General features: G+C 42.1%; 1 protein-coding gene across 2 annotated transcripts in view; it reads right to left on the reverse strand.

Annotated features, from left to right (window-relative positions):
- USP13 (ubiquitin specific peptidase 13) overlaps positions 1-22,150 on the reverse strand; it is a 109,355-nt gene that overhangs the window by 12,493 nt on the left and 74,712 nt on the right. For both annotated transcript variants that reach the window (XR_002828243.1, XM_006084891.3), the window contains exons 14-19: positions 16,308-16,396; positions 13,468-13,590; positions 12,173-12,199; positions 10,632-10,775; positions 8,510-8,676; positions 6,896-7,049 (exon numbers count right to left, since the gene is read on the reverse strand). Coding sequence is in view for 1 of the 2 variants with exons in the window: in XM_006084891.3 (XP_006084953.1) it covers positions 6,896-7,049; positions 8,510-8,676; positions 10,632-10,775; positions 12,173-12,199; positions 13,468-13,590; positions 16,308-16,396 (704 nt within the window). In the remaining variant the exon portion in view is untranslated. The remainder of the gene's footprint in view (positions 1-6,895; positions 7,050-8,509; positions 8,677-10,631; positions 10,776-12,172; positions 12,200-13,467; positions 13,591-16,307; positions 16,397-22,150) is intronic.

Below are 22,150 nucleotides of genomic sequence, written 5' to 3' on the forward strand. Positions count from 1 at the left end.
TACTTCATAACTGTAATGTTGCTACTGTTATGAATTGTAATGTAAATATCTGATATGCAGGATGGTCTTAGACGACCCCTGTGAAAGGGTCGTTCGACCGCCAAAGGGGTCGCGACCCACAAGTTGAGAACCACTGGACTAGACCATTGATTTGAAGAGCAGCAGTATCTCGTTAGGGTGAAACACATCAATTGGTCTACAGAGGGGCCTCAGAATACAGAAACACCAAAAGATTCCTCCAAATAACCACCAAGACCCCAGGGACTCTGCAGCCTTCTGGTGAGAAACCCAAACTGAGTTTTCCAGCCGAATCTTCCTAACTTGGATCATTTGTGGCATTACCCACTCCTAACTCCCTCCGTACAACCAAGGGGAAACATCGTCTCCAGCTGACTAGCATTTGACTCATAAACACTCTATGTCTGCAAATCACTTCTTCCCCCAACAGCTTGATTTAGAAAACGTCTGAGTTCCCAAAAAGAGAAGAAGGGGGATTTGGGTAAATCAATAACAGGTTAAGGCAGCTGCCTCTCGGCTCCCCTTGCTGGAAAATCTCAGCTGCGGCAGGAGAAGTCTGAACCGCTGGTGATGAGGTTGAAGGAGCCAGGGCAGGTTAGAGTAATCACAGCCTAATCACATTGTAATTACATTGGCAGTCAGTTCTTTTTATAAAAAATTAAACGCTCATCAAGTGCAACACAGAAACAGAAATGATTTTGCAACTAGCAGAAGCCCAGATAGGTCAGACTGAGAGACTGATTTTCCACTTTTTTGAAATTTTAAAAAATACAACAGAAAGGTAGGTGCCAGCCCTAAAATGATGACAAATAGAGCCTTTTCAAAAATAAACTCCTGCCACCCTAGCCAGTTTGGTTCAGTGGATAGAGCGTCGGCCTGCGGACCAAAGGGTCCCAGGTTCGATTCCAATCAAGAGCAAGTACCTCGTAGGGCAGCGACCCCTTTGGCGGTTGAACGACCCTTTCACAGGGGTCGCCTAAGACCATCCTGCATATCAGATATTTACATTACGATTCATAACAGTAGCAACATTACAGCTATGAAGTAGCAACGAAAATAATTTTATGGTTGGGTCACAACATGAGGAACTGTATTTAAAGGGCCAGAAGGTTGAGAACCACTGTGGTAGAGGCTCCTGCACGAGGCAACCAATCGATGTATTTCTCTCACATTGATGTTTCTCTCTATCTTTACCTCTCTCTTCCTCTCTCCCTAAAAAACAATGGAAAAAATATCCTCTCGTGAGGATTAACAAAAAATAATAATAATAATAATAAATAAACTCCTGCCTCCATTCCAATATGGAAAATCTAAAATAAGATGACTCAAGCCCGGCCAGCATGGCTCAGTGGTTGAACGTCAACCCATGAACCAGGAGGTCACAGTTCAATTCTGGTCAGGGCACGTGCCCAGGTTTCAGGCTCAAATCCTCAGTGTGGGGCATGCAGGAGGCAGCCGATCAATGATTCTCTCTCATCATTGATGTTTCTATCTCTTCCTCTCCCTTCTTCTTTGAAATCAATAAAAATATTTTTTTAAAAAAAATAAATAAATAAATAATAAAATAAGATGACTCGATAGCGGGTAAAGGAGAAAGTGCACAGGCTTCAAAATCAAACAGACCTGAATTCCAAGCTGGTTCCAGCACTAGGAGGCACTTAGCTAGTGGGAGCCACCATCTGAATACCCTGCTGCAAGGAGTGAGGAAATGCCTAGAGTAGGCGTTCAGTAAAGGCCAGCTGTTTCACCAAGCATTAACAGCACTGACCCTTTTAAGTAAATTAGGTAACATTTAAATAAAAGAATTTCATGTAATGGCATGACTTCTTCATGCAAAAAGATGGCATAGAGATTTTTAATTGACATATTCCCTCAAGGAAGAATTTGTATAGTCACTTTTTTCCAACTCAAACACCAAACTTATTATTTTCAGCGTTAACCTGATGTCCCAGTAGCCACTTTACTCCTTCCTAAGACAATAGTAACCTAATCTTGCTTTTAAGGTGTGTTTCTTTGGTTTAAACGGAATTAGAACCACTTGGCGGGCCTGCTGAAACAGATGGCTGAGCGGCTCCCAGAGGTTCTAACCCAGTAGGTCTGGGTGGGGCCCAAGAATTCGCATTTCTAACAAATCAGAGGTGATGCTGATTCTGCTGGCCCAGGACCACACTTGAACCAGAGCTTGAAGGACTCACAAGCTAGGAAGGAAAATGTCTCCACCCTCAGGCTCCAAGTATGGGGCCCGTGACCAGGTAGAGGTGGACCCGTGCATGGGTCTCAAGGCCTTTGCTGAGTGGCTTGGGGAGATACAGCTGTAGGAGGCAATGGCAGCCATCCTGAGGTCACCAGGGAGAGCCCATCCCAGACTGGAACCAACCCAGAGGAAGCAGAGCCAAGAGGCACATTCAGATAAAAGGGTTTCAGATAAAAGGGTTTCAGTCCCGGAGTCAAGTCTCCCTGGGACTTACCAGCTTTTATGATACGATACTTCCCTTTCTGCTTAAACAAGTATTGCTCAGCACTCCTGCCACTTACAACAGAGCCTGAAAACTGAGGTTGTTGGTTTTATTTGGTTTCTTTGACTGTCTGTCTGTCTGTTTTGGCTCTCCATTTTGCTCCTAAATACCAATTACCCTTACCTTTAAATTGTCTTAGCCAATTCGCCAACCAACACTCCCCTTCTCCCCCCAAAAAATTAAAAAGCCATGTCTTGGGAATGTAAACAACCTACCTACACAGAATATACAACTCCCCAAGTTAACCCATCAAGTTAATTAATTCTAATCAAATCCTGCAGAATGGCCAAGTATAAGATCGGGAACTTTCCAAAGTTCAGCAATAACAATTTAGAAAAAAAAAGGGGTAAATATTTTATTCGTAAGTAACAGAAAATGGAATTGTGATGGGATATTTATAAAGAAAACCACATCGCGTTGCAGGGGCCGGAGAAGGGAAACGTGACTCAAAGGAAAAGGATAACATGTTTCTGGCCAGAAAAACTCAAATACTGTAAAGGTGCCAGTATTCCCAAACTAACAGATTAATACAGGAAACTCTCATAAGAATCAATAAAAAACGGCTGAAAACCCCAATAAAAATGGGGAAATGGGCCAAAGGAAATGAAGACACGATTAACACAAGAAGAAAAGCAACTAGGCAATAAAGATATAAGAAATTATGAAAAGTGCTCAGCCCAATGGGGAACAGGAGAGCCACCAGGGTGTTTGTTGGGCTAAGATAATAATCCATAATAAAACCTCAAAAACCTGAGATGTTACTCACAAACTTCACTTCCAGAAACTTACCCTAAGGAAATAATCAAGAGAAGGAAAGGAAGAAATTTAAATGTGAGCAAATGTTTATTACCTGGATAGGGATTGAAAAAGGCATTTGTTGTACTTCTGTGAACAGAATTCATCCCTTAAGAAATTTTAAAAAACCACTGCCATCATCTTCTGAATGTACAAATAACCTTGTTATTTGAAACTTTCTGTAATCATCTTTTATTTAAATAATAACTAGTTGGTCTAAAATTAGGGATATAAATTATGGTACATCTATATAGTGAAATGTTATTAATATACTGGAGGCCCGGTGCATGAATTTGTGCATGGGTGGGGTCCCTTGGCCTGGCTGGCGATCCGGGCCGATCGAGGCCATCTCGCCCAGTCCCAATAGGGCTGATCAGGCTGGCGGGCTAGGAGGTGGGACCACGGGTGGTTGGCCAGCCACAGGAGGTTGGCTGTGAGAGTGCACTGACCACCAGGGACAGCTCCTGCATTAAGCCTCTGCCCCCTGGTGGTCAGTGCTTGTCATAGCTACCGGCTGGTCATCCGGTCGTCTGGTTGTAACATCATTTAGGCTTTTATATATATAGCTATTCAATGATTTAGACTTATGTATATGGACACCCACAATTAGGGGAAAAGCAGAAAATAAAATAACATGTATAGAATAGACTTTGTATTTTTTATAAATATACATGTTTAGCCCTGGCTTGTTTGGCTCAGTGGATAGAGCATCAGCCTGTGGACTGAAGGGTCCCAGGTTTGATTCTGGTCAAGGGCAGATGCCCAGGTTGTGGGCTCGATCCCCAGTAGGGGCATGCAGGAAGCAGCCAAGCAATGATTCTCATCATTGATGTTTCTCTCTCTCCCTCTCTCTCTCTCTCTCTCTCTCTCTCTCTCACTGAAATCAATAAAAATATTTTTTAAATGCATCCTCTTAAAAATATATATATATTTATACTCAGCTTTATGTATTTGCATAGAAAGGTATAAAAATATATACAAACATTAACAGTGGTTATGACTGGGTAGTGGGATTGTTGAGTCATTTCTTTTTCCTCTTTTCAGATATCTGTATTTTTTTCAGGTTTCTAAAATTATCACATATGCTTTTAATTATAAGAAAAAATAAGCAATATAAATGATAATTTTTTTAAAGGAGAAGTGACTGACATGTGTTCAAGTGCTAATGCAACAAAGCACAATAAACATATTTTTCCTTTCCTGTGATGTGTGCAATGTAACACAAAATAGGGAGCTAAGTCTTTTTGCTTTCTCCATTGAGCATCTATGGAGAGAGCAAAAAAGAAAACCAAACTATCCCTGTGACCACTACCTGCTGCCATTCATTTAATTCTTCATTCAATCATTCATTTTCTGATCCGAGGGGCCAGGCACAGTGCTAGAAAGGCTTCTGTAAAAACATCTGGGAAGGGGGTTGGATGGTGGTAAAGGGTAAAAAGGGCCAAATATATGGTGATGGAAGCTGATGTGACTTTGAGTGGATGATACGACACAATGCAATATACAGATCATGTATCATAGAAATGTGCATTTGAAACCTATATGATCCTATTAGCCAATGTCACCAGAATAAATTTAATTTAAAAATAAGTAAATAGAAACATCTGTTCAGAGGCAAAATGCATTTGCTGCGTTAGGGTGGTTTATGTTTGTCGGTTTTTCATAATTAAAATTTTCACTACCACTGCCCTGAGATTCTGCACATCCTGTATGTGACTTCTCATAGCACATCTCTGTCTCTTTCCCCACCCCCACCCACAAGTGCCCTAAATTTGGGGGTGATGAGGACCAAGGCCACAGAGTTTGGCCCATAGTACCTTTAAATCACATCGTGACATCCTATTCAAAGATGCAACTCAAAACCAGTCGTGCCAGGAATCTGTGCAGATCACTCTGAGCGCAGTAAGCCCAAGGGGAGGATGGCGCTCTTCAGATCAGTAGGGTCTGCCTTGGAGAGAATGGTTGGGGTCCCTCCAGGCTCCATCAGGAGACAGAAAACCCTAATGATCAGACTCGCCCTCCCTCTGCAGCCAGATATCTTGGCAGCTTTACGATGGCTCCATCTTGTGGTTTATTCCTTCTGTGAGAAGGACTCACCCAAGTCCATTACAGAAAGTCAAGGAAGCAGTGAACCGATGGACATGTAACAAGTAATAAATCCTGCCTGTGAATTATTGACGACTTCTCTATTATAGATTTTAATATTTTAGGCAAACCACTGGTTTCTAAAAAGCAATACAAGATCCTTTGAATATAGAAGTTGGTAGAACTTTATTTCATCCTTTTCTTACCTAGACAGGATTAAAAATTTTAAATAAAGAAATTTCCATTTTATATAAAAGAAGGTTTCCCTCCCATCCTCTCTCTCTAGAGCTAGATCAATACATACACATTATGTCTGGTAAAACCATTACTAAGTAGAGCTACAGCTCTATGGCGATAGGAATGAACACTACTAGTGTGATTTAACTAAATCCAATTATTTTTATTTGGTACTTTCTATGTGCTAACCACCATGAGCTTTATCAAAGTAAAATGGCCTCTGTTCTCCACAGCTTCCAGTCAAATGGGAGACACAGATACTGACATAAATAATTTTATTGCGAGATGAATTTGATATCTCTAATAACAAAGGAACAAACACCATGTTACAGTGGCTCTGGGCACAGGCTCCAGAGGCAGACTGCCTGCCTCGGTTGGAATTCTGGTTCTACCCATCACTCAGCTATGTGACCTTGGCAATTAACCTTCTTTACTCAGTTCCTTCGTCTGTAAAATCTACCTTGGAGGATTGTTGTGAGGATTAAGGGTGGCACAAAAGGAAGTGTTGTTCATATTGGTATAATTATTACGAGCACATAGGGTAAGGATGGACTGACTGACAAGGACCCGGGAAAGCCAACAAGAGAAACAGAATCTGCGACCAAGTTTTGGATCACAGTAAGGATTTTGGTGTGCAGTGATAGGAGAAAAGGCATTTCACAGGGAAGGATTAGCCTGAGCAAAGGCCTGGAAGTAGCGAGAAGAGGGTGAATGGCAGCTGGGTGGACTGGTGCTGTGACTACAGTTCTAGGCATCTGAACTGTGGGGGGAGCGAGGGGCAGAAGAAATGACACTGAGAGAAGGTAGGCTGACATCTGACTGGAGGAGGAGATGGATGCCAGGATAAAGAGCCTGAACATTATCCTGTAGGCAATGACAGTCTGAGAGGCAGGGTATCACAGTGAGAAAGAACATGGATTCTGGGTTTGAATCTTGGCTCTACCTCTTAAGAGCTGCGTGACCTCAGGCAAGGTACCTAACCTTTCTGTGCCTCTGTTTCCCCCCCTATAAAATGAGTGTGTTGAGGACTAACTGACTGTATACATGCAAAGAGCTTAGAACAGTGCCTGGCACACAGTGACACACATAAGTGTTTGCTCTTCAAAGGTAGAACATTGGCTTATGGCACCTCTTCCTGCCATCCTGACAGCCCTTCAGGGGCAATGACTGGGTTGAGGGTGTAAGGGGGTGAGCCGAATGCATAGTCACAATTTCTCAGACAATCCCTCAGGCAAAGAACTTACTTCCAGATCCATCCTTAACTCGAGGTCCTTCCGGCTTGGCCTCGGAAATAATGTTTGCATTGGCGTTATTCTCCATCTCGATCACAAAGTCACTGTCCTCCTCAAACTCGGGGTGGCTAAAGATCCAATCCAGGGCTCTTTCCAGGTTACTGTTCTAATAAAACAAAACATGTTTACAATGTATGCAGCCCTCAGGCCTCATTATATCCTGACCATGTGAACCAGGATGTCAAGCAGCTACGACAGGAGGCCTGAATCCATTAGTCCTAAGTGTCTTCTGAATAAGAAGCTCTGACTCCACATATGAAATGTGCTTGGTATTCTGCAAGTCTCCCAACCGAGATCAGTAACTAGACTCACTGTAAAAAATTCTGAGCAGCAGGTCAGCATTCCAAGGCCCATATCAATCTTTATTTCTGCAGGCTGATGCTGATAATGACGGGGTACAGAATGCCAAGAAGTATGGCGTGTGTTTGGGTGCAGCCCTTCCGAAGGCCACAATAACTGCACTACATTCTCTGCCAACTATATTTCCTGCAGATAACCATGCCAGGTAGAAGGCTACCAATGCGAGTACTATATTAACGCCTCCTCTCCCCAAATGTTGGCACAATGGTTGAACTGCAGTAGAGACAAAATTAATACCTTGATTAATGATGACAACACTGGTTAGTTAAGTTAAATTGTTTTAAACTGACCTCCATACAGTTCAAACCAACCAGAAAAACATGTCCATCTCCCCCTGTTTGTGATATCACTGGAGGGGTAAAGAGTTTACAAATGTAATAATCTGAACAATAAAGATTTAAAAAAAAAAATAAGACATAAGCAGGTGCCCAGAGTGAAACAAATGCTAGTTGAGAATCGTGGTGACCAGCAGCCAACCAGTCCAGACACTGAGAAGGAATCGGTAGCAGACAATCACTCATAAATGGAACATAGTGTGGCAAGGAAGGATGGGTTAAAAACAAAAAAAGTACTTTCCCCTCAATATTAAACAAAGATGTGCCCTGTGAAAGGGAAACTTCTATCTACCCTCTAGCTTTGTGGTGCCTTCTCTCCCGACAATATCAGAAGGTTCATGAATACCGGGAGAACCTTCTCTCTCTGCAGAGGGAAACAGGAGCAGAGAATTCCAAGGACCCATGCAGTCTTCACTATGAGGACTTCCGGGGACATTTCTCCAAGGTCTTAGTATCAAAAAAGCATGATTTTTCCTGAAGAACTGCCTGACTGAACACAGAATTTCATGCATCCCTCTTCGCTCTAGGACAACAAGGAAGCTGCAGGTCAAATGTCTGGCCCTCTGTTAATAAGCATTAAGATGATATGGAGTTTCTTTCAGTTTGATCATCTTGCCCCAATTATATTATCTCCCTATTTTTTTCTTATCTCCCTAGTGTTAAACTCTCTGTATGATTCCCTCATTCATTTACTTGAGCTTTATATATACTATATATGCAAATAAATCTCCGTAGGCCACAGTGGTGTATAGAGTAAGGCAAACATGACCCCAAAAGATCACAGAATATTGGAAAGTCTCAATTGCTACTGACGAAATACAAACCACTCCAATCAGAGAAGAGAATCCACCGCACAGTCTCTCGCACTTACCGTTGCTCGTAGCGCCTGAATAGCCTGATTTCGATGGAATCCCATGGAGGTGATGATAGATACAGTCTCCTCCGGAGGCTGGTTATCCAGCCCAGTAGCACCAAAAACAGAGGCTCCAGCAGAGGCTGCTCCTCCATAACCAGGCATGGTCAACGGTTCGGCAAAATCTGGGGGAAATAATCATGCTCAGAACTTTTTCTTTTTTTTTATCTTAAAATAAACAATACTTCAAAGCCAAGAAGGAAGAATACATGTAAAGTTACAATAATCAAGACAGTCAGTACTGGCATAAAGATAAACATATAGATCAACTGAACAGAATCGAGAGTCCAGAAATAAGCCCACAAATCCATGGTCAAATGATTCCCAACAAGGCTACCAAGACCATTGAATGGGGTTAAGACAATTTTCTCAACAAATGCTGCTCAGAGAATTTCATATTCACATGCAAAAGAATGAAGGCAGAACTCTACCTCACACCATATACAAAAATTAACTCAAAATGGATCACTGACCTAAATGTAAGAGCTAAAACTACAAAACTCGTAGAAGAAAACATATGAGTAAATCTGTGACCCTGGGGCAGGCAATGGTTTCTTAGAAACAACACCAAAAGCACAAGTGACAAAATAAAAAAAAAATAGGTAAATTACACCTCATCAAACTTAAAAACTTTTGTTTACAAATATACCATCAAGAGAGTGAGAAGACAACCCACAGAATGGGAGAAAATATTTCCAAATCATATATCTAAGGCACTTGTATTCAGAATACAAAAAGGACTCTCAGAACTCAACAATAAAAAGACAAATAACCTCATTAAAAATGGGCAAAGGATATTAATAGACATTTCTCCAAAGATATATAAATGACCAATAATATGAAAAGATGCTCTACATCATTAGTCGTTAGGAAAATGCAAATCAAAACTATAATGAGACACCACTTCACATCCACTGGAATGGCTACAATAAAAACAGTAATAACAAGGTTGGTGAGGATATGGAGAAATTGAAACCTTCATACATTGCTGGTGGGATATAAAATGGTGCAGCCACTGTTGAAAACAATTTTGCAGTTCCTCAAAAAGTTAAACATAGAGTCACCATATGACACAGCAACTCCACTCGAGAAATGAAAACATGCCCACACAAAATAGTTATATCCACATTATTCACAGTAGCCAAAAAGTGAAAACAACCCAAGTGGCCATCAACTGATCTATAATGATAAAAGTGTAATATGCTAATTAGACTGGATGTCCTTCTGGACAACCTTCCAGACGAAGCTGGGGCTGTGAGGGAAGCCTGGGTCCCGGGTGTCAGAGGGAAGCTGGTGACGGCAGCTGGGGGAAGGAAGGCCTACTCTTGCACAAATTTCGTGCATTGGGCCGCTAGTAAAAGGATAAATAAAATGTGGTGTGTCCATACAGTAAAATATTATTCATTCATAAGAAGAAATGAAATACTGATATATGCTACAACATAAATGAATCTTAAAAGCATTATGCTAAGTGAGGGAATCTATACACAAAAAAAATCTCATATTGTATGCTTCCATTTGTATGAAATGTCCAAAATAGGCAAATCTAGAAAATTGACTAGTGGTTGCCAAGGGCTAGGAAGAGCAGGGGAATAGAAAGTGACTGCTAAAGTGTACAGGATTTCTTTCCAGGGGACAAAAATATTCTAAAGTTAGGTAATGGTGATAGTTGTAAGTTTACTAAAAACCACTGAAGTGTACACTTTAAATAAGTGAATTATCTTAATAAAGTAGATAAAAGTAAAAGCTAAATAGGCTCCTTGTCTTCACGCCCATTTGTCTATTTCAAGTCTTCATCCTCTCCTCGGTAGAAGTATATCCCATATCTTTCCAGTGGTCTGAATTATATCTCAAGCAAGCTATTACTTAAAAATAAGAGGAAAGACAAACACTGTGACTTTATTCCACAGGCAAAGGAAACACACACACACACACACACGCACGCACACACACTGCAGCAGACTGTGAGCTAAAAAGTCATTTGGGGGACAGATCTGGAGGGTTTAGAAGGACCAAGCCTTAGTTAGCATCACTGAGTTCTGCATCAGACTCGAAAGCCATTCCATTTCCGACCACCTACCTGGCTCCTCCATGTGAACAATGATCCAGTTAAAGGCCACCTCGGCTCCCATATTTCCAGTAAAGTACACAGCCTTCCGACACGCTTCTAGAGGGAAGCCCATCTCGGCCAGCTGCATCACCGATGACTCGTCGATGTCTGAGGCTACAGAGCACAGCAGGACATTCTGGTGTAAAAAGGTAAACTACCTTCCTGTCTTAGCGTCTCTTCACCCCTTTATCCACCTGCTATCCAAAGAAAGTGCTATCTGTTAGGTGTACAAATGGTGGTTTAACTGGTTTGTTTGTTTCGTTTGAAGCCATCCAAATATTAAGCTATTTGAGTTGAGTTGACCTAAAGCAGTGGTTCTCAACCTTCTTGCCCTTTAAATATAGTTCCTCATGTTATGACCCAACCATAAAGTTATTTTCGTTGCTACTTCATAACTGTAATGTTGCTACTGTTATGAATCGTAATGTAAATATCTGATATGCAGGATGGTCTTAGGCGACCCCTGTGAAAGAGCCGTTCGACCGCCAAAGGGGTCGCGACCCACAGGTTGAGAACCGCTGACCTAAAGCTTTGCCCTCAATAGGAATCATGATAATCACCTGGTCAATCCAAGCACTGAAAACCAACTCTCTAATTTCGTATGGGGAGATTTAGTGTATTCCCAGAACCATGTCAGCCCTCAGATCATGCTCAAGACCTCTACAGCAGCCTCTCCTAGGACTGAAATTGGAAGAGAAAAGCATTATCTACAGGTCAAAAGGGCTGTTCCTACAGGTCAAAAGGGCTATAGCAGGCCCTTAGGTATATCAGCAATCAAAGGAAGTACTCAACTCTGGGAAATGGAGAGCACAAATGTTAACAATAGTTCGTCTCCAGAAAAGCTTTGTAGACAAAAATATTCAGTGTATTTAGTGCTAAACACTCCTTCTTTCTCCTAATTATTATCTAAATATTTAGTATAAATAGTGTATTTTTAATTTTTTTTTAGAAAACCAAGAATATCAGCTCCCATAGAATTAAAGGAAATAAAAGGCTATAAAATTAACACACAATCCAATGACACTAACAGCCTTGAGAGTATTAATACTACCATATCCTGCCAGATGTGTGTCTTCGTTATGTGTCCAGCATCAGGAGCAAAAAAGTGACTGGCTACTGCGCTATCATTGCAAGAAGAGGCCTCCTCATGTGGCCAGAGAAGAAAGAAATGGCATCATTAGCCCCCATTCATTCATGAGGAAACAGGCTCAGAGAAGTTAAGTAAATGATTCTAGGCCAGACAGTCATGAATGGCAGAACCCAACTTTCCAACCCAGGGCTGGTTCGCTCTCATGCTAATCGTCACTCTTGTGAGCTACAGGGACACTTAACCACCATTGTCACTGGTTTACATTTGCTACCTCGACTTGCAGACAAAGAATCATTTCCACTGAGGACAAGCTACATATACACACGCACAGAACAATGCCCTTCTACTCAACCCCCACAGATAAATGTATCAGGACAATAACCATTGTAGGGCACTGGGAAATTTTTCAAAAGATACATACGGTCTATCAGTTGGTTCATCAGGCGATCTGGAAATTAAGGAAGAGGGAATGAAATGAGACCAAACCATGGCAAGGTGTTTTAGAGAAAGACCGAACCCACCTGACCAACATAAAGTCATTACAGTAAGGAGGGGAAATACCAGGTTTCAGGCATTTAGAGCAGATAAAACATGATGCTCTGATTATCATCGTAATGAACTAAATCAGTTCTCTCCCTGTATTTCTAAAAACTCTATGTAATTACAAGCCGATGATTCTATTAAGAGCCTCAGAGAAAGCTGGAGTCGTGCTCATAAGCCATCTTGTCCTTCTGTGATATTCATACTGATCTCTTCTTTCTTGAATTCCTTTCAAGAACCACCTGTACCCATAACCCAGAATGTCCCATGTACAGGTCTCTGTACACTCTGTGCTTTCACATTTGATTCGCATTGGAGAACTATGGGACAAGATGCCTATCTGGAATCCTGTCTTGCTCCTCTTGGGTTCACCTTACCCTCCTTGTGCACTCAAATTCGGTCACTAATAACATTCACTGCTCATGTGATGAAAGGCCTTTGGTAGAGCGGCCTAGAGTGCTCTCTCACTATGAGTTATTCCACTTAATTAACTCTTTAAGAAGGTGATCAATAAACAGGTGAGCAAACAAAGCCAGAACGAAACTGGTTTCATCAGAATAAATGAGCTAATCGTGGAACCAAGATTTTTCAGCACTGTCCTCGGAACCACGAAGGTGAGGCAACTATTTTGCATGTCCTTTTCCCTTCAAAAGTGAAGCATCATGAACAATGAATGATTTATCATTCACAGAGTGAAAGAGAAACTCAAACCACTCTCTGGCTATGAAGCAGTGATGAAGCTGGGAAGGTGAGATGTGGGCCAGATGTTTAAAACCAACACACACAGTTGAATTTCCCCTTCCGGTTGTCCAAAGGTATTCCGAGAATGACACCGCTCCCCTAGACTAGGAGCCTACTGAAAACACCCTCTTTCTCCCCTACACGTCCATTTGGGGAAGTGGAGAGAAGGCAAAGCCATAGGCAACATAATCTAAAAACTTTCTGGAGATTGGCTGCCCTCTGTTGCCACAGGTTCCTTTCAACTACTTGTGATGGGTCTGTGCCTCTTCCCATGTCAATTTTAAATTGACGGTTACACCCAGGCCTCGCTTCTGTCTCTGGTGGGTTACATCAGAGGCAGACAGCCAAGGGACAGCAGAGTGGTGGGAGAGAAGTGACTATTCCAGCAGACTAGGGTAGCGGGAGGGGGAGAGAATGTCCTCCTGAAGATGATACCTTTTGAGTCATCAGGAATGACGATGGGGGGGCTGATGTCCGGAAGTTCCTCCTCTCCTGGCTGTAACCCCCTGGCTCGGAGATGGTTGATATCAAGTAGGTCTGGCATATCAATAGAAACATCTGCAAAGGGAGAGCGATTACATACCCTGGATTCTCCAAAGTCTCACAATCACCTCCTAAAATCAGCACCGCTGACTCTACATGCATGTGTCTAGGCCAGTGGTCGGCAAACTTCGGCCCCTTGAGTGTGGCTCTTCCACAAAATACCACGTGTGGGCGCGCACGTACAGTGCGATTGAAACTTCGTGGCCACACTGATGGGGCCAAAGAGCCGCATGTGGCTCGCGAGCCGTGGTTTTCAGACCACGGGTCTAGGCAGAGCTAAGGGAAGCTTTGCCATTCCCTGGAGCAATCACTGGGCCAGAAGACTCATCAAGACTGATTAGATTTTAGTGGAGATCCAGTGGAAAGTGCAGAGGGTGCCCGGATTTCACACTGAACAAGAACAAATGGAATAAGCCAGGAGTCACACACTGTCAGCCCATAGACCATTTGTAGCCCAGAAGCTTTCTGTGTGATGTTTTTAAACTTTGTTTTCAGGGGGAAAAAATTCCAACTCTTAAATCCAAGATTTTAATGTAGAAATCCAGATTTCCAGCTAATTTTGAAAACAAAACTATAGCACCTTCTCATATGGGTGCCCTCTGTGACAGCCTGTCACAGACCTCGCCACTTCCTGTTGCCCCCATGACCCTGAGCCTCATCTTTGTGCTATTCTGATTCTTACAATAGAAAAATGTATTTCTAATCCATGTCTTTATCCAAAATGGAACACCGAAGAAAGACCAAGATAGCTAGCTACATGTCTCTTACACCCATCCATTTCTTTAATGTACGTTATCACCCTGTTCTCATTAGGCATGTGAGTTTGTAACGCCTTGTTTGTGCCTTTTCTCAGATCATGATGAGTAATGTGATTTAACTAAGGTAATAAATAAAGAATGAAGTTTTAAAGAAATTAGTTGAATCTCAGATCCTGGGTACATTTTTTAGCTTCTCAGTTCAGTAGTTCTTATGTTGACTAACATACAAAATTTATCAGGCTAATATCCTGTTGAGATTTAGTATTACAGATATTCAGATATAATAATAAATGGGTTCAAATGGTGTAGGGTGTGTGTCTTGGGCTAGCAAACAGAACCTGAACATAGTATCCCCCAAACCCATTATGATGCCAGGTATATCAATCCTACTTAAAACAACCACCCCAAGAAAAAGCTTAGTTTAAAAAAAGTTTTTAATCTTAGAGGACAGAAAAACAAACATAATGTCTGACCTACAAAATCAATACAATTGTTCCTCAACAGAAAAATTCAGGTTCATTAAAAGAAAGCTTTGGAACTCCTTTAAATTGAGCAAGTCTATGAAATCTTATCTGGATTTTTGTTCCTTTCTAGGAATTCCAAGGACAAAGAAAAATAAGAACACTGTGTCCAAAACAGTTCAAAGCCTTTAGAAGTCAGTTTTTTCCCAGGTACTTCTCAAATCCACGGAGGAAAGGCTAAGTGATGAGCATCCTGCCCTCTGCCCTCCTCTCTGCCCACAAAATCATTCCACAGGAAGAGCAAAAATCTGCCAGAGAATCAGTCACAGCCCGGCATAACGTCAAACAGGTGCTGTGTGAACTGGTAGGGCTGGAGGGTTCTGGGAAATCACTCCAGCGATTTTCCATTCTTTTTACCCATTCCCTTCAGACGAGCAGACGAGTGCTTAATCAACCAGTGTAAAGCCTGAGTAGTTGTTGTTTTAAGTGCTCAAAAACATACAAAGTTTAAAACACTGGCAAACAGTCTGAGGTACTGGCTTGAAAAACCAAAGAGGATAAAACTGGACCTCCTTCTATGCCACGAAGGAGGCTTGACTTGGCGTGGTGAACACACAATACATGATACAGATGATGTATTATAGAATTGTACCCCTGAAACCTGTATAATGTCATTAACCAATGTCACCCCAATAAATTCAATAAATTCTGTAAATAAATACAGACAGTCCCCGTTCCCCAACCCTGCTCCCCCCATCACACTCCCCCATCACATTCCCCACCGCAGGCCTCCCTACCCTTCCGCCTCCGGCGCCCCACGCCCTCAGCCTCCCCTCCCCGTGCCCGGTCGCCCACCCCCTGGAAAAAAAATAAATAAATAAATAAAGTAAAAAATAAAACATAGTATTTAATGATTTAAAAAAGAAGAAATTGCCCTGGTCTGTTTGGCTCAGTGGATAGAGTGTCGGCCTACGGACTGAAGGGTCCCAGGTTCGATTCTGGTCAAGGCACATGCTTGGGTTGTGGGCTCGGTCCCCAGTGGGGGGCATGCAGGAGGCAGCCGATCAATGATTCTCTCTCATCATTGATGTTTCTATCTCTCTCTCCCTCTTCCTTCCTCTCTGAAATCAATAAAGTATTTTAAAAAAAAAAAAAAAGAAGAAATTACGAATCCCAAGCTCCACTCCAGACCTGCTGAATCAGCATCTGCATTTACCAAGATCCCCAGGTAATCTGTATGCACCGCAACCTTTGGGAAGCACTATTTATTGATTATGTGGGGGTCCTGTTTTCACTCCTAGGGTCCACTCATGCCAGACCCTATTATTCGAGGGGTGCCAATTTTACCATTGGTGCTTATCATATACTTTGATTCAAAAGAGAAAGGTGGAAATAATGGAAAAATAATGAAATGGAACTTTCCGGCAGCCAACCACTCATGGCTCTGTCACATGCCATGTTTTTTAAATGGTTAATTTGATGTTGTAAGCAAAAGCATGCACAAGATACCTACCGAATTTTTTGGGAACCCAGTCAAGACCAAAAGTGAACTTCTTTATCTGCACTACCAAGTATTCAGGGAATGAGGCAAAGCGAGATGTTCTGGGAAACACAAGGGGATTGTATCAGTGAGACAGGCAGTCAGAATTGTGAGCACAGTTCATGAAGCATCACCGTTGTCTGAGGCACCCCTGAAGTTCGCGCCTGGCCCAAGTGCAAGAACAGCAGACAGACATCAGCGAACACACTCAGCCACTCCTGCTCATTCATCCTGGCCTTTTTATGAACGGGGGAGTATGCTGTCCTTTAAGAATGACTTTGGACCCATTGCCGAATTATTACTTTTACTTTGCTGTGGCCTTTTCTATTTCTGAAAAGTGCTTTCCAACCAGTTTTCTCTAAAACCCGCGATGAAACTTAGTGTATACATTTGTAGGTCTGTGAGGACATGAATGCATTATGTGGGGGGGTTTTTTACACTCAGTATTATTTTGTATTAGTTTCAGGTGTACAGCAGGGTGGTTAGACAATCATATATTTTACAAAGTGTTCCCCCTAATACTTCAAGCACCCACCTGGCACCATACAGAGTTATTACAATATTAATGATTATATTCCCTGTGCTGTATTTTACAATCTCGTGACTGTTTTGTAACTACTAAATTGTACTTTTTAACTCTTTTACCTTTTGTATTATGTGTTTGTGTATGGGGTTTGTAAAAGCTGCCCAAGCAATCCTGACACACTCTTCTTGCCTCTGCTCCCTCCGAGAATCGCTATCCTACAGCACAAGTTGGCATTGAGGCGGGGGTGGGGGGGTGGTCTTTGAAGCTTTTGTTGAGGTTGACTGGTGGAAATGCCAGGGCCTCATTAACATACTACTGCACCTAAATCCAAGGTCACACGGATCCTAGAGGTATATATATATTATGGGTAAGAAAGGCTGAATTGCCTGGAATTGAGTTTGGCAACTTTATGCACAGACTATTCAATGTGCACACCTAATTCATACCCTGGTTCCAGCTCATTCTCTCAATATTTATCATCTTAGTTATAACAATCATTTCTATTTCAGTGTCAATGAGAAGGTGGTAGGTATATGTAAAAAATAAAATTAGCCGTAGACAGGTACCATAGCTAACATAAAAAATTTCTAGAAGAGCCTGTCTGGAAACTCCACTCTCCAAATCTAAGTCAGTGCCTTCTACCTGGACTGTATTCTCCCAGAATTCAGAAAACAAATGCAGATCACTGCTGCCCCCTAGTGCAGAAGAGAAGTCGCAGTACAGAGACAGAGCACTGTCCAAAGAGCTGAACTGTGGTGGGTCCTGAATATGCTACTTAATTCACTCCAAATCGGAGCAAATCACAGATCCTCCCTGAGGCTCCATTTTTCACATCTACAAAGTGGATTTATTAATAATATCTACCGGCTAGGACTGTGCAATGTTCATAAAATTATATGAAACCGCTTTACACACTAGAATGTACTACTATCTATACCTAGCAAATTAATATGATCATTTCGTCATGAAAGAACTAGACTCCATGAGGCCTTGGACATGACTCAATGTGTCATTGACCTGCATTTTTCCTGAGGCGAATGCAACTGCTCTTCATCTCAAATTCTCCATCACAGTTGTGGCAGAGGGGACCAGGCAATAACATAAGGAAGCTCTTCCAAAAACACTGGAGCTTAACCATCCTAAGGAATGGATCTATTATGACCCTGGCTCACTCTCCAGAAATTACATATTATCTCTAATTAAGTCTTCCTATTGCTGAGAGGCAGTAATAAACACCCTTCTAACTTAATTATAGCCAAGTCCTCAATTGCACCAAAAACCAAGAAACTCCATCTGGTATGTTCAACTAATGTAAAAATGTAACTTCTCAGGCCCCTTTCTCTTCCCACATTAGCTTCCAATCTGAAAAATATATAACAGTGAAATCAAGCAAAAGTCACCAATAAATCAACGATTTCCGAAATGTGGTTGAGGAGCCCCCGGACTCTTGTAGTTGCTCTGTGGTCCGTGTCTGGGTGAAGTATCAGTTGGTAAGTATTACCATGGACAGGGGACAGGGTTAGGGGAGCAGAGCATAATTTAACATTCTTATGAGTAACAACCCATCTAAGAGTACCAGAAAGCAATTAGATGATGTCCACATTATATTTGCCCTGTTGGGTAAATATTTTTTATTCATCTTTGTAAGCTCCACAAGTCTCACGTTGAATCACACATGTAGTAATGGTTAAATATATATAAGGAAATAAAATGAGCTAAGACATATAAAATGCTTAGAACAGTGTCTGACCTCACTACTGTGTTGTCTATTGTTGACAACCTATTACCATTATTTAAAATATATCAATTATTGACAGCCGGCATGGCTCAGTGGTTGAGCATCGATCTATGAATGGTTCAATTCCCAGTCAGGGCACATGCCCGGGTTGCAGGCTCAATCCCCGGTGTGGGGCGGGTTGCAGGCTCAATCCCCGGTGTGGGGCATGCAGAAGGCAGCTGATCAATGATTCTCTCTCATCATTGATGTTTCTCTCTCTCTTTCTCTCTCCCTCCCTTCATCTCTGAAATCACAAAAAATATATTAAAATATATATCAATTGTTCATTAATTAGAATTAAGGAGAAAATATTGTGTAAACCTTGTTAAGAAAATAAAAGCTGCCCCCTCTCCCCAAAATTAAGATTGTTTATTATATTAAAAACCTGACAACTGAAAAAAAAAGCAAAAACAATTCAAACCTTTTCGTTAAATATGGTAAAAATATGAAAATTATTCAACCACTCTCAAATTGTATAATCTAAGGCAAAAATAAAAGGGAAAGATAAAAATAACTGTAACGATAATTACAGCATACATTTACTCTGGGCCAGGCACTGTGCAAAGCACTTTACGTGGCTCATCTCACCTTAACCCTCCCCTGACCCTGTAAGGAAAGCATTATTATTATCCCCAGTTCACAGATGAGGAAACAGGGGTGTAAGGAGGTGAGTGAGGTCACTTGGCCAAAGTCACAGACCAGTAGGTTCAACACTGGGGATTCACTGCCACCTGTCCACCTAAAGTTTGTGTCCTGCAGCCCCACAGCGTGCCTGTGTCTTCATAAATGATAAAGTTCAAGCAAAAACTCTCCCTATGGGCCCTCAATCTGTGAGCTGCTTGAGGGCTAGGTCTTAGTCAACTGATTTCCTAGAACATGCTAGGTGAGTGACAGTATTTGCTGAGTGAATGAAATTTCAAACACTAATATTGTTCCCAACACTGTCTGTTCAGGACCATTTAAGGGAAGGGTTTATATCTGGTCCATACTGACCCACGATCTACCAAGATCCTTCGGACGTCATTTGCCTCTTCCTGGCCTTTCAGACCCTGGGTCTAACACAAGAAAAGTTCAAGGCCCCAAATTGACATAATAATAGTGTCTGAGTTATAGCCTATGTTGCTGGAAAAAAAATAAGATCTTTTAGGAACCCAATGAACTGGTTTCCCCAAAACTAATATTTGAAACATGATAGGGCATAATAAGGAATAAGTGAGGCGAATTAAAGATCATAAGGCTCTATGTATAAATAAGCATGATGAGGGAGATGGGGCACTATATTATACTAGAGGCCCGGTGCACGAATTCATGCATGGGTGGGGCCCCTCTGGGTGGCCTGCGGAGATAGAGCTGAAACCCGCAGTCCAACGCTGCCTGAAGCTCCTACCTGCCGCTCCCGCTCATCCCAACCCCACTGCGCCTGCTGCAGGCTCCCACCCAATCAGTCCCAATTGGGAGAAGCTCGCACTGCCGCAGCAGCACTCACCAGCTGTGAGCCCTGGGTGTGGCACCCTCCTGAGGGGAGTGGCCTACAGGATCAGGCTGAAATTGGCTCTCCAACATCCCCCAAGGGGTCCCAGATTGCAAGAGGGTGCAGGCCAAGCCAAGGGACCTCACCGGTGCACGATCAGGCCGGGAGGGACTGCAGGAGGGCTCCAGGGTGTGTCCAGCCCATCTCACTCAGTCCCGATCAGCTGGACCCCAGCAGCAAGCTAACTTACCCGTCGGAGCGTCTGCCCCCTGGTGGTCAGTGCATGTCATAGTGAGCGGTTGAGTGGCCTTAGCATATCATTAGCATATTACACTTTGATTGCTTGAACAGTTGACCGGTCACCGGATGACCAGACACTTAGCATATTAGGCTTTTATTATATAGGATAACCCGGGAAAATTAAGAGTTTAAACTTTGAACTCAATCAACCTGAATGAGTCCCCAGTCCGCCACTTACTGGCCAATTACTTCTACTTTTATTTCTTCACCCGTAAAATGAGAATAATGGTACCTACCTCATAATAGTACTAAAAAGACTATATATAACTGATGGGAAAAGCTTAGCACATGACCTGGAATGATTAATGTGCAATAAAGAAGATAGTTGCTTTATTACCCTAAAGCACTGTTTTCTCCTTCTCCACAAAGACCAGTTTTCAATTATTAACAATTGTAATACATCCAGTATTGTTTTCATGTTTATAAGAGCATGTGTATATGTAAGAGATGGAGAAAAAGGAAAAACACGTTTAATATCCACTGTTATTAGATAGGACTAGAGCAAGCAGAAACCCTCCTCAGGAGTTCTAGATAGTGATGTTAGCACTGCCTACAACAAGCATGTCAAACTCAAAGGCTAACACGGGCCAAATGAACGAGGCATACGGCCCGCGGCCCGCAAGTTTGACATGCTTGGCCTACAACTAAGTCTTAGTAGCATGTGAAGAGAAAATCAGGTCTGCAAGCGTTGTTCCTCCATTGCAGGTGGGAGAAGAACACTGGGCGCTGACTTTGGCCTGGAATAGAATATTAGCTGGGAAGTGACCACTAGCCCAGAGGTCAGAGGCTCCATGTCTGTGGAAAGCTAATGCCTTCCACGCCCATTTTAAAGGTGGGCCTTTTCCGAGTGCTCAGAGTCGCCTTCCTACAGGCCCAGAAAGTACGCCACACCCTGTGCTTCTAAGACTCGAATCCACTTTTCTGAAGAACACTCTGCAGCTCACACCTGAGCTGAGGGCTTCCTAGGCTGCCGGGCCCTGGATCACTTCCACCTCCCACACAGAGTCAGAATTAAAGCGCCAAGAGAAAAGGATCATTATTTGAGGAATCTTCAGCCTTTTGTCAATACTTAAAGTAAAAAGAAGAAAAAAATCAAGTCAACATGTTGTACACCTTAAACTTACACAATATAATATGTCAATTATATGTCAGTAAAGCTGGGGGAAATAACTAAAGATATTGTTTCTACCACTACTATATGTATAGATACCTAACTGCCCAAAGCTGTCTCCAAGTTGCAAAGCAGTGAATACCGATGTTTGACATACCAACTGTTATCTGCAAGACAGGCACATACACACACACACACACACACACACACACCCCAAAACTGAGCAATCCTAGGATGAAAACTTATGCTGCAATGGATAATTGATAACTGAATGAACTATTACTAATTCTCATTTGGATATGAAGAACGCTTTTTTAATTTTTTTTTAAATATGGCCTTTTTTAGATTTTGAAATAAATTCTTTCTGTTTTTCCATTTTTGATATATGAGGTCAGAAATCCTGAGAGATGGTTGTCACAGAGAATAAGTGACTTAGGTTTGACTGCTACTTGAGGTTGAGATAAAAACAGCCAGCAGTAGCTCTACCATATTCCACTCCCCTTTCCATCAACTAGAGCTCAAACATCTAGAATAAAAATGGCCAAAAAAATCTAAAAGTAGGGGAACTCCAGAGTGAGACTTTCAGATTTCCTCTCATTTTTGCCTCTATACCTACTTTTTCCAATTACAT

This window comes from Myotis lucifugus, unplaced genomic scaffold, assembly GCF_000147115.1.
Source record: "Myotis lucifugus unplaced genomic scaffold, Myoluc2.0 scaffold_14, whole genome shotgun sequence".
In the NCBI taxonomy this organism is placed as follows: Eukaryota; Metazoa; Chordata; class Mammalia; order Chiroptera; family Vespertilionidae; genus Myotis; species Myotis lucifugus.